Source organism: Pseudoliparis swirei, chromosome 13 (genome assembly GCF_029220125.1).
Source record: "Pseudoliparis swirei isolate HS2019 ecotype Mariana Trench chromosome 13, NWPU_hadal_v1, whole genome shotgun sequence".
Classification (NCBI taxonomy): Eukaryota; Metazoa; Chordata; class Actinopteri; order Perciformes; family Liparidae; genus Pseudoliparis; species Pseudoliparis swirei.
The window spans coordinates 18,846,637-18,858,795 of NC_079400.1; the positions used below are offsets into that span (position 1 = coordinate 18,846,637).

Consider the following 12,159-nt stretch of genomic DNA (forward strand, 5'->3'; position numbering starts at 1 on the left):
TGTGCATGCTGGCTCACTGTCACACTGTCGTGGTATATTAGGACACTTGAATGCAACACAGCCATCACCATGTAAAACATATAGGCCTTTACTAACTGTGATGAAGGACAGGTCAGTTTTTCTCAGCTGATCCTCATTGAGAACACAGTTCAACTCTTATTTTGACAAATATTAGTGATGTTTACGTGCATTGAACAACATACGAGTGCATCGTTGGATTACATTCAGCTGTTGCTCTCTGCAGTTTCCAATTCTGTGTTTTGGACCTCAATTTTGACCATATATTGTGTGCTTTTGCACCAACGACAACAAGACTAAACTTTTAAATTCCCAAAACCTGCTGCTAAAAATTGCAACGAAAAAAAAAGTAAATTCTGGCTCCTGCAAGTTAGATTTAGCAGGAACTGTTGGGCTAAGGTGCAACAAGAGGAAAGGTCAGGGGGTCACCAGAAATATTGGGACGCATCTTCTGAGGATCATTAATATCCACAGTCGATTGATCTGATTCAAAGGAAACTATGAGGTCGCTGAGTTTGCTTGCTAAAGTCTCATTGTAATTTAATATTTATTGTGGTCAGTATTAAAAGATATCAATTCATGTTATGGCCAAACTCTACCCAAACTCTGAGTTTGTTCACAAATATAGTCCCAAAATGAACTATAAGTATATTTTTACTTAGAGTTTTACTGCTTTTTCATCAGTAAAGCTTTAAAGTCACGATAACTGTTGGATTATCCGATTTCTTTCTTATTATTTTTGAATTGTAAAAGCAAACATTATAAGAGAAGAAAACAGTATTTCTGAACAAATATAAGTGATCAAAACTTATTTTAAAGTGTTCTGTATCTGCTCTTTTGATCTGTATAATATTATTTTACAGGGTAAACATGTTCAGAAGATGTAAATGTGCAGACAATGGCTGTCTGTCATATATAATATTTTTGGAGGACAAAAGCCTACTTCTGCATAACCCAAGTATATTACTTTATATTCACCACCGATACAGTATTTCATGTTTATATAAATATAGATAAGAAGCAAAGATTGCTGATACCGTCTGATACACATGTGAATAGGAGGAATATTGGCACTTCAGCTGTCAGAAAAGTATCCCACAAAGTCGAAAGTGGCACGAGAAGATGATACTGAAAGTACAAGAAGAAAATACTGAAAGTACAAGTAGAAAATACTGAAAGTACACATAAAAAATACTGAAAGTACACAAAGTAAATACTGAAAGTACACGTAGAAAATACTGAAAGTACAAGTTGAAAATACTGAAAGTATAAGAAGATAATACTGTAGAAAATACTCCTTCAATACATTTTCTATCGTAAATGTTCAGCTTTTCTATTCACATCCAATCTGCTTGAACCTCAACTCCCACAATGCAATCTGCCTTGCGCGAGAAGTCAGATGACGTCATACGTAGGCGACCGCGATACAGGTGGGGCTAACCAAATAACCTACCTACCGTTACCAAGAAGATACAACCGAACAACTTATATCCAATAGTGTTTTGCAGTTTATTAAACATTTAAATTAGGGGCCTAGATTATTATTATATATTTAAGTAGCCACTCAAAGTAATAACACGTTTCATAATAGCACAAAACGTGCTAGTAGCGCCGTTAGCGGTTATCATTAGCGGTTATTGTTAGCTTGCATTTAGCTTGTTTATCAAACCTATTGCTCAAGACTGTTGAGTTTAACGGCATCATTCATGTTAAAGTGTTATTCTGCATGTCAACGCGTAGTGATGACGTTACATTGTGTGCGTGTAGTTAACAAATGTTTCCCAGTTCTGATTTGAAGAAGTTTGACGTGGATGTTGATGATTGGACTGTGATTCCTAACCACTTATTTAGATGTCAAAAATCAAACACACTGTTCATATTGTTTATGGCCGACAGATGAGAAGATGTGGAGCATTTAAAGACTTTTTATAATGTATATTTAATACCCAGGCTGCAGCTTTATTCATCTTTTCAGCTGAAATTCCTGTGTCACTTAATGCTGCATGCAAGACAAAGACATGTTAGATCAAGAACCAGCAGAGATACCTCAACTGTCGTCCACCTTGTGACTAGCCTTTAAAATATATAATTAAAAAATTGCCTGTTAATTAACACTAAATTTCGGCATCATGGTCACCGTATACATTTGTTTCGGAGAGGAGTGTTCATCAGATATCTCAACTGTCATCCATCTCTGAGAATTTGAGAATGGTCTGCTAATTGTAACGCTCCATCGTCGCTTTCCCTCTGCAGAGCTCAGAGAACAACCACCCGGTTACCCCAAAAAGAAGAAAGGATGCACCGGTTGTAGATCCCGCGTTCTAATCTGAGGCGGCGGTGGTCTCCTCGCGCCCGGCCCCCGGGATGCCGTACCACTGCGTGGCTTATGGATGCGGCAAAACCGCGGAAGACGGGGCGAAGCTGTTCCGATTCCCCAAGGACCATGAGGAGTTTCGCAAGTGGGAGAAGCAGGTCCAGCGCACACGCACCCAGTGGGTCGCCACGCCGAACTCTCACCTCTGCAGGGAGCATTTTGGCAAGGAGTACTTTGAGCCCAGGCCACACACAGCGGCTCCGGCCCTGAAGCCGGGAGCCGTGCCGACCGTCTTCGTCCGGCCGCACTGTTTCTCCTGCGAGGGAGCGGGCTGCAGCGACTGCCTGCCCGCCATCCAACGGCGAGGCATCACCGCGGAACCGAAAGAGCGCGCCACGAGTGTGAGTAGTTATCTCTGTGGTTCACTGCACCCTCATCCTGGAACATGTTGCAGGATATTTTAAAAAGTCAAAGAACTGGTACCACTTACTGCTTTTAAATATAAAATGAAAGAAATGGAGGCAGGTTCCCAACAATGTCAATGTCTCTTTAACCCTCCTGTTACCTTCACATTTACTAACATATTTTACCCTCGGGGTCAATATGACCCCAGTAATTAAAACCTCCAGAAAATTATTAGAATTAATATTGTTTCCCAAGTTTAAGTGTGAGGTACTTTATGTTTGTTTGTTGACTACCTAAATAGCCCTTTAAATATATTAAAAAGTTGATATTTCTTATATGTTTGACACAGTGAAAAACAGCCTGGGGTCAAATTGACCCCAAAGAACACCGACATTAAACATTGAATGGGGTCAAATTGACCCTAAAGGTAACAGGAGGGTTAAATGAACTCGGCGATGTCACCTTCTCTTAACTTTTAGTTTATTTTAACTCGTCTTGTTCTCTGTGTTTCTGATGTTGCTGCCTGTCTTGTCCCGGTCACCCTCGAAAAATAGATTTTTACCTGGTTAAGTAAAGGTTTAATAATAATAAAAGAGAGTGAGTGTCTGAGAGCTTTAAACGTACCTCCTTGTTGTTTTATATTTTTACGAGTTAAAGTAACATTCACACATTCTAAATTTCTTTTAATGCGGTTTTATTTTCTTCTCTTCACAGGCTGAAAATAATGAAACGGCATCCACGCAGGTCGATGAAGCCGATGGAGGAGGGGGCAAAGAACGCCTGACGGGAGGAGGGACGAAGCAGGGGGGGAAAAACAAAGAAGAACGACCAGGTGAGATGCAAATGAGGAACAAGAGAGAACAAGAGTTTGAGGGACTAAATGTAAATGTTCTTGTCCGTTCATTTGAATGCCATTTCAACAATCTTCCAGAGAGCCAAGAGAAGTGATGGAAGCTCTCCACCAAACACTTGATAATATATAATAATATAATATAAAGCCTATATGTACATGCTCGAGGTAGGTTATGATAAGATTTGATGATGCTTTACACAAACTGCGTTGTATTTATTTATCTTTACAGTGGTTTGTGAGTTGTGTGGCACCACCGGCCGTTTTAGCACCTTCTTTTCCAAGACCAAGCGTTTCTGCAGTCTGTCCTGTTCACGTTCCTACTCGTCAAACTCCAAGAAGTCCTCCATCCTGGCACGACTGCAGGTGACTACATCTTTGAGTTCATCCTTTTAGCAAAGAGCAACAGTTCTCTGCCAGGAGAATAATGCCAACGCTCACATGTTGCACCTCTCTGTCCGTGGGGAATCTTCCATCCGGTAGACGCAGACTCCATAATATCTTCTGGTGGCCGGTCATGGCTGCGTGCTCAAGGCTCAAGGAGCTCTCGTGGTGGCGGTGATTCACACACACACTCAAAAGACATTTTATTGCCCGTTTCATACATCCATTGACTACCTGCTGACTCCTCACCCACTACTCGGACTGGCCTTTGACCGGTGGGGGCCCCACGAGGCGATAACACAGCCGAGTGCGTCGTCACCACTAGACGCTGCGACGCAGACGGCTCGGAGAGTTTTTGATTGAGTCCAGGGTTGGATTGCGTGACGACGAGTCTCGAGCCGATCGGCTGCAGTCGCCCTCGCTTGTTTTCGGTCGTTGCATCCAGACCTGCAGTCGGCCTGCAGTGCAGCTTTCTAGTTATTCATTTGTTGAGTTTTACACCCACAGCTGGAAACTACGATCACTTGTACAGTTGACACCAATGTTGCATGATTAAATAATTACACTAATCTTTCCGAATTTTGGCATTATGGTCACATTTGTGTTCTTTGTGTCGGTGGTCGTCTGCCGTGAGGACTGATGCTGTGTGTGACTGAGTTGGTCGAAGGCGACGCTGTTCGGGTTGTTTTCTAATTGCAGTGCTTCACAAATCATTGTGAATACAGAAAGTTTGTAGATTTTTAACGTAACCCTCCCCTTCTTGTCCTCTCCCTGTAGTCTTTACTCGTCGCGCTGGCCCTGTTGTTACCGAGCCTGTCGGGGTACAGCGGAGGCTCTTATAAAGCCTCTGTGTCCGTCTGATAGCAGGTTCTGCACAGCCTCCATCAGAACTTCTTCTATTATTAAATGGATTCAAAAAATTATTTCGATGCTATTTCTTCCCCACCGTCGTATAGACGATTGATTGTTTTTAGCAGCGCTGACTTAAAGGAACATGGGGCACTTGAGTTGTTCGTGTGTGGTCTGCTACTTCTTGTTTCAGTCCTGAAAAGCACCATCAGAGAGAGATAAGCTGTAGTTGAAGCCATGTGATGTTTTTATGGACCAATCAAGGCACCAAATGCAGCAATCAATCCATCAAATGGGCTTAAAAAAAGTATTTCCCCCAAAATTCAATGTGAGATGGACATTGAGTACATTGTGCATTTGTTGGTGTATATTCATATTTTCACAACGTATAGTTCTGAACACTTGGTGGCAGTATTTCACCAAAAGAAAGTCAACCGGTCTCCATTGAAGAAAAGGGGAAGAGGAAGAGACGGAAGTCCCTTTGACAGCAGACTAAAGTTGTTGTTGTTGTTGTCGTTGAGCATTTTAAACATCAACTTTGGCTCTCGAAAAATTACTGAACTTTCTTTTTTTGGTGCTATTTTTTTGAGAAATCTGTGAATTTATTTATTTATCATCATTGCAGCGCTTTGCCAAGCCGTCTCACCATATATGTAACTGTAGAAGTAATCTAGTGTGTGTGTGTGTGTGTTTTGTATGTCTCAAAAACATGATTGTTCAGATTTTTGATATTATTAGATGTTATTTAGTTTTTTCTGCAATAAAGGGGAAAGCATGTTGCCAGGTCTTTCTTTCTGTGAGAAGTTTTGTAGGAAGTCAGTTTTACTCTTGACTAAATCCTCGTTAAAGCGACTCGTGCTCCGATGAATACTGAACCAACTGCCCAGACACGAGGGGTTCCTCCAACGTCCGGATCCAGCATCACGACTCAATGTGGTTCAACTCGATTCACAAAAATCGAGGCGGATGAGACGACTTTGCTCTTCTCTGTGTGTCTCTCTTCAGGGAAGACCCCCCTCAAAGAAAGCCACAGTGCTGAGCAAGGTGAACAAACTGCCCCCAGCCCCCCCAGCACTGAACGGTGAGGCACTGAACACACGAGGAATCAACATGGCAGTCAGATCATATTCATGTGAGACGTTTGAGGTCCGGTGTGAACTCGAACACGAGATACTGGCTCTGAACGTTACCATGTTTTACCTGCTAAGCACAACGTGACATTTATTTGTTTGTGAGTATTAAAAGTTGCAGAGTACAAACGTCTCACAGCATCTGACTCCAGCTTAGTGATGCCTCTCTCTCTCTCTCTCCCTCTCACTCTTCGCTCTCTCACCCTCTCGCTCTCTTTTTTCTCTCTCTTGCTCTTTTCGCAATTTTTGCTCTTTCGGTCTCTCTCTCTCACTCTTTTCTCTCTCTCATTCTTTTCTCTCTCTCTCTCTCTTTTCTCTCTCTCTCTGTCTCTTGCTCTTTTCACTCTCTCTCTCTCACTCTTTTCTCTCTCTCTCTGTCTCTCTCACTCTTTTCTCTCTCTGTCTCTTGCTCTTTTCGCTCTCTCACTCTTTTCTCTCTCTCACTCTTTTCTCTCTCTCTGTCTCTTGCTCTTTTCGCTCTCTCACACTCTCTCTCTCTCTCTCTCTCTATGTCTCTTACTCTCTCACTCTTTGCTCTCTCTCTTGCTCTTTTCGCTCGCTCTCTCACTCTTTTCTCTCTCTATCTGTCTCTCTCACTCTTTTCTCTCTATGTCTCTTACTCTTGCTCTGTTCGCTCTCTATGTATCTTACTCTCACTCTTTGCTCTCTCTCTTGCTCTTTTCGCTCTCTCTCACTCTTTTCTCTCTCTCTCTCTGTCTCTCTCACTCTTTTCTCTCTATGTCTCTTACTCTTGCTCTGTTCGCTCTCTCTCTATGTATCTTACTCTCTCACTCTTTGTTCTTTCGCTCTCTCTCTCTCTGTCTCTTGCTCTTTTCGCTCTGTTCGCTCTCTCTCTCACTCTTTTCTATCTCTCTCTCTCTCTCTCTCTCTCACTCTTTTCTCTCTCTCTCTGTCTCTTGCTCTTTTCACTCTCTCTCTCACTCTTTTCTCTCTCTCTCTGTCTCTCTCACTCTTTTCTCTCTATGTCTCTTACTCTTGCTCTGTTCACTCTCTCTCTCTCTATGTATCTTACTCTCTCACTCTTTGCTCTTTCGCTCTCTCTCTCTGTCTCTTGCTCTTTTCGCTCTGTTCGCTCTCTCTCTCACTCTTTTCTATCTCTCTCTCTGTCTCTTACTCTCTCACTCTTTCGCTCCCTCTCTCTCTCTCTCTCCATCCTGTAGCGTCGGCTACAGGCTTCGAATGGGGCGCCTACCTGGAGAAGGAAACCTCTGTGGCGGCGTCGGTGTCCTGCTTCAGACACGTGAGTCCCTCGCTGCCGAGCGTAATGGAGGAACACGTTTCTGGTTGTGTTCCCGTCGGGGCGATCACGTAAGAGAAGTGGACTGCAGTCTTGAGACTCGCCCCGGTAGATCCCGGGTCCTCACGGCGGTGGTCTGACCTCCCGCCTGCAGGCCTCGCTGTGCGCCCAGTGGGACGACGTCACTCTGGGGATGAAGGTGGAGGTCCTGAACACCAACGCGGTGCTGCCCAGCAAAGTCTACTGGATCGCCACCGCCATCCAGATCGCCGGTGAGTACAACGGTCTGTCGGTGTTTGTTTTGGCCTTTTCCAGCGCGGAACTATCTGTGTTATGATTTTGGATTTTATTATGGATTTGAGCAGTCGCTGCATTTTCTTTTCTTATTCGTTGCCAATCTGAAATCCTCCCATGGAGTTCACGTCCCGCTGTGGATCTGTTTGTCTCCTCCACCCTCTGGAGCTCCGAGATGCATGTGTACACATTCCTGCCAACGGTTTCACACTATTTCACTACTTGAAGAAGAGTGAGGAAGATGATGAAGGGTGAAGAAGAGTGAGGAAGAAGAGTGAAGAAGAGTGAGGAAGAAGAGGATCAAGAAGAGTAAGGAAGAAGAAGAAAAGTGAGGAAGAATAAGAGGAAGAAGAGTGACCCCTGGCTCCTCAGGTGTGCATGTGGACGTCCATGACGTTAAACTATTCCCGAGTCGGGCGGCCATCACATCCGCCTACCGGCTCCTACCGGCGCCCCCCTCAGGTCACGCTGTGCTGTGCTTTGATTTGATTTGCTCGTCTTCCTCCCTCCAGGGTACAAAGCCCTGCTGAGGTACGAGGGCTTTGAAGACGACGGCAGCCGAGACTTCTGGTGCAGCCTCGTGTCGGGGGAGGTGAACCCCATCGGGTGGAGCGCCATGACCAGCAAGCTGCTGGTGCCCCCACAAGGTGAGGCGGCTTCCATTGGATGAACAATGGCCCATTGTTCTCCTCTGACGGCCCGTGTGTGTGTGTGTGTGTGTGTCCGTAGACGTGAAGCAGAGCATCCCGGACTGGAAAGAGTACCTGATGTCGACGCTTGTGGGAGCTCAGACTCTCCCCGTGGACTTCTACCTGAAGGTACGACTGAACGCTGACGGTTTTCTATTTTTTGGGAGTTTTTTTCCTGATCCGATGTGAGGTCAAAGGTCAGGGATGTAAAGTACATATTGTAAAGCCCTCTGAGGCTAATTCATAATTTTTGATATTGGGCTCCGGTCTGTCCTCTCTGTCCTCTCTCTAGTTGGCCGAGAGCATGAAAAACTCTTTCAGGACGGGAATGCGCGTGGAGGTGGTGGACCCCGGCCACGTGAGCCGGACCCGCCTGGCCATCGTGGAGTCCAGCACCGGCGGGCGCCTGCGGCTCGTGTACGAGGACCAGATGGACGCCGCGGAGAATACGCTCTCCGGCTTCTGGTGCCACATGTGGAGTCCCCTCTTGCACCCGATAGGCTGGTCCAAGAGAGTGGGTCACGATATCAGAGCGACTGGTAGGGCCGTGGTTCAGTTATTTTTCGATACAAATGATTCATGGTGTGCAATATAGACGGAATGACATCAGTAAAAGAACAAAAAACGGCAAAATGTTTGAATAAGTCGGGAGAAATTAAATAAATGGAGATTTTGGGGAAAGTGAGTGGTACGAAAACAACAATCACAATGAATTAAACTAAACTAAAAATACCATGAGAAAAAGCTCTTCTAACATATTAAAATATAACCTAAACAAGCAATGATTAAACACTATTACTTTACAATAAAACTAAATGCAAACGTCTAATTAAATAGCTCCGTCAATGTTGTGTTTACACAGCGATATAAACTTTTTAATTATATTTTTTGGGATAGAAAGCAGTGTGGCTGCTGCTGCCAGCGCCTGGAAGGGGACCTGCGACAGCTCCTTCATGCTCTTCAAGAAGGTGAGGACGTACCATGCAGCTTTAATAGAGCATGTCACATAGAATGTTTGATCACGTATTTTTATCAGGGTTCGTACGCTCATGGAAAACCTGGAAAAGTCATGGAATTTAAAAATGGTTATTTCCAGCCCTGGAAAAGTTCTTTAAAAAAATAAAAAATCCCCAAAACTCCCATTTGTTATATTCTTATGTAAATGTACACAATACTATATGCTTTGGAATTCTCATTGTTAGTTTAAATACGACATTTTCTCACTTTTTCATGTTTGCACCTGAGATTTTACACGAAATGTTTAGTCATGGAAGATTTGGTTTAAAGTCCTGGAAAAGAAAACATGTCTGAACCCTGTGCTAATAGAATATGTATGATACAGGTGTCAAACACAAGGCCCGCCACATCATTGTATGTGGCCCCTGACGGCTTGAAAAGACATGATTGCCTTTTCTTAAATAAATAAAAAAATAAATATCCTGTGCTTTTTTTTTGAAGGTTTCAAATTAAATGGATTTATGTAATAATATTAGAGAAATGTTCTTATGTCCAACATTTCTACAATAATGAAATGCAAAGAGAGTTATTGAACAAATATGTTCAGGAGTAGTTCATACAGTGTTTCAGTTACACTGGCCCTTTAAGAGGGCGGCCATGATGCTGATGTGACCCACAGTGAAATTAAGTTTGACACACCTGATGTATGATATAACCCCCCCCACCCCCCATGTGGTCTGCAGCCCAGGTTTGTTTACATGGAAGGAAGTTACTTTGAGGAAGGCATGAAGCTGGAGGCCGTCGACCCTCTGAACCTGGGCAGCATCTGCGTGGCGACCGTACACAAGGTCAGACGGCTGCTTTTGATTGGTCCACAGCGGACTGAATATTGAACTCGGTGGTTATTAATAATTCTAATATCGCCTATGTTGCGTCGCTCCTCCCCCAGGTGCTGTTCGACGGCTACCTGATGGTGGGTATCGACGGCGCCGTATCCAACAACGGCTCCGACTGGTTTTGTTACCACGCCTCGTCGCACGCCATCCTCCCCGTGGGCTTCAGCAAAAAGAGTGACATCACGCTCACGGTGCCTCCAGGTGAATACGACACGCCTCTCCATCAGCTCCCGCTTCGCGAACAGTGTCGTCGACTTAAAGCTCGTCTAGAGCGGTACACTCGTTGATAAACACACGCCCCTGGTTTTCAGACTACGACTCTCAGACCTTCACCTGGGACAAATACCTGGAGGAGACCGCAGCTGAAGCCGCGCCGGCCCGCCTGTTCAACGCCGTAAGACAGGAAGCCCGAACCCTCGTGGAGCGTTGGTGCTCTCTGTGATCTCACGTCCAGTTGCCCTCCGTCTCCTTCCTTCAGGACTACCCCGGCCACGGCTTCTCCCCCGACATGAAGCTGGAGGCGGTGGACTTGATGGAGCCGCGCCTGGTGTGCGTGGCCACCGTGAAGCGCCACGTGGGCCGCCTGCTGCTCATCCACTTCGACGGCTGGGAGGACGAGTTCGACCAGTGGGTGGACCACCAGTCCCCGGACATCTACCCCGTCGGCTGGTGCGACCTCATGCGCTACCAGCTGCAGCCTCCCCCAGGACTCGGTAACAACAAAAAGACCCTTTTCATAAAAATAGAAAAATACCTTCGGCTGTAAATCTGAGCCAATGTGCCTCTGTAACCTGTAGTCTGTGCGTGTGTGTGTGTGATCGTGACCCTGTGTAAAGGTGACGGGTGTTTTCATTCTTGTTTTCCAGATTTGGAAACCCAGCCGGCACCGAATAAGAAATACAAACCCCCTCTGCACGGGAAAAGGAGTGAGTTGTGTTCTGTGTGTTGACACATAAAAAAACTGGAAAAGTCATGGAATTTAAAAATGGTTATTTCCAGGACTGAAAAAAAAATTATTAGAGGTATTAAGAGGTAAAGAGAAATGTCCAAACACTAAATAAAGAAGCTAAAATATGACATACACTACCATTTAAAAGTTTAGGGTCACTTAGAAATGTCCTTATTTTTCAAAGCAGTTTTCAAATCTCAAAAGTTTTGGAAAAGTCCTGGAACTATCTTATATTCATATGTTCATTCACGAAATTTCATTAAAAGAATACATATATAAATATGTATTCTTTTAATCAAACTATTGTCTCATTAAATTAAGTCATTTAAGGTTTATACTCTGAGATTTCACAAAATGTTTGCTCATGGAAATTTGGTTTAAAGCTCGTCGTCGTCGGTCACGTGTCTGAACCCTGAGCGTCGGGGAGTTCTCCCACCAGCTCTATAACATTCATCTCCTCTTTGGGCTTCAATAGGAAAGAGACGGAAGAGACAAGTTAAAGACGACGCCGCTCAGCAACCCGAGGGCGGTGGCACCGCCGGGCCTCCGGTGCTAGAAGACCGCCGTCTTCCTCCAGAGGCGCCTCTCGTCGAGCCCAAGGCCGAGCCGGAGGAGCAGGAAAGTACGTGGGCGGAGTCGCGCAACACGACGCTCACTCGTTCTCATTTCTCCGAGAGCGCTCCGGTAAATGTAACGACGTGATTCTGTCTGCGTAGTCTTTGCGGTGCATGTGAAAGTGGAGGAGATGGAGGAGGAGGTGGAGGTGGAGGCGCCAGACGACCCTCAACAAGTCCAGGAGGGAGGGGAGTCGCCAGAGCAGAGCGAGGAGGACGAGTGAACCGACGTCGGAAAGAAGCGAAGAGAGCGAGTCGTAGGAGGAGAGCGGCGCCGAGGAGACGAGGACGCTTCAGAGACGAGGACGCTTCAGAGCCGAGGAGGGTGACGAGATCCATGAAGAGTCCAACTTAAAGACTTAATTCCCACTGCAAACCTGTACATATGATTTTTTTGGGGTTGCATAGCAGACGAATATATTTGTTGTAATGTTTTTATTGTTTCTGTTTTATATCCAGACGTCGTCTCTTTGCTGTTGTTGTTAATATGAGATAACTGATATCAAAATAAAAGAACACAACTTGTCGTCTCAAGGTTTCTACATCGGTACA

At 44.9% G+C, this 12,159-nt stretch overlaps 1 protein-coding gene across 2 annotated transcripts; it reads left to right on the forward strand.

Moving 5' to 3' along the window:
* The first annotated feature begins 1,508 nt into the window (after nucleotides 1-1,508).
* Nucleotides 1,509-12,130, forward strand: l3mbtl2 (L3MBTL histone methyl-lysine binding protein 2). Of its 2 annotated transcripts, none has more exons than XM_056429774.1 (17): nucleotides 1,509-2,733; nucleotides 3,452-3,569; nucleotides 3,820-3,953; nucleotides 5,826-5,901; nucleotides 7,132-7,211; nucleotides 7,363-7,480; nucleotides 8,015-8,149; nucleotides 8,232-8,320; nucleotides 8,484-8,730; nucleotides 9,089-9,159; nucleotides 9,892-9,996; nucleotides 10,098-10,245; nucleotides 10,356-10,438; nucleotides 10,523-10,757; nucleotides 10,911-10,970; nucleotides 11,469-11,615; nucleotides 11,710-12,130. In XM_056429774.1, the coding sequence occupies exons 1-17, from the start codon at nucleotides 2,383-2,385 to the stop codon at nucleotides 11,829-11,831; spliced, it is 2,319 nt and encodes a 772-aa protein (XP_056285749.1). In that variant the 5' UTR covers nucleotides 1,509-2,382; the 3' UTR covers nucleotides 11,832-12,130. The 2 variants fall into 2 exon arrangements, with proteins under 2 accessions (XP_056285749.1, XP_056285750.1); XM_056429775.1 differs by having other exon boundaries at nucleotides 7,144-7,211.
* Nucleotides 12,131-12,159: the final 29 nt, after the last annotated feature.

Excerpts from the sequence above, each read along its gene's own strand:
- l3mbtl2 (XM_056429774.1), top strand. The coding sequence starts at position 2,383 with ATGCCGTACCACTGCGTGGCTTATGGATGCGGCAAAACCGCGGAAGAC. Across the intron at positions 3,954-5,825 it reads CCATCCTGGCACGACTGCAG|GGAAGACCCCCCTCAAAGAA; the intron begins GTGACTACATCT and ends GTCTCTCTTCAG. Across the intron at positions 10,971-11,468 it reads CCCTCTGCACGGGAAAAGGA|GAAAGAGACGGAAGAGACAA; the intron begins GTGAGTTGTGTT and ends GGGCTTCAATAG.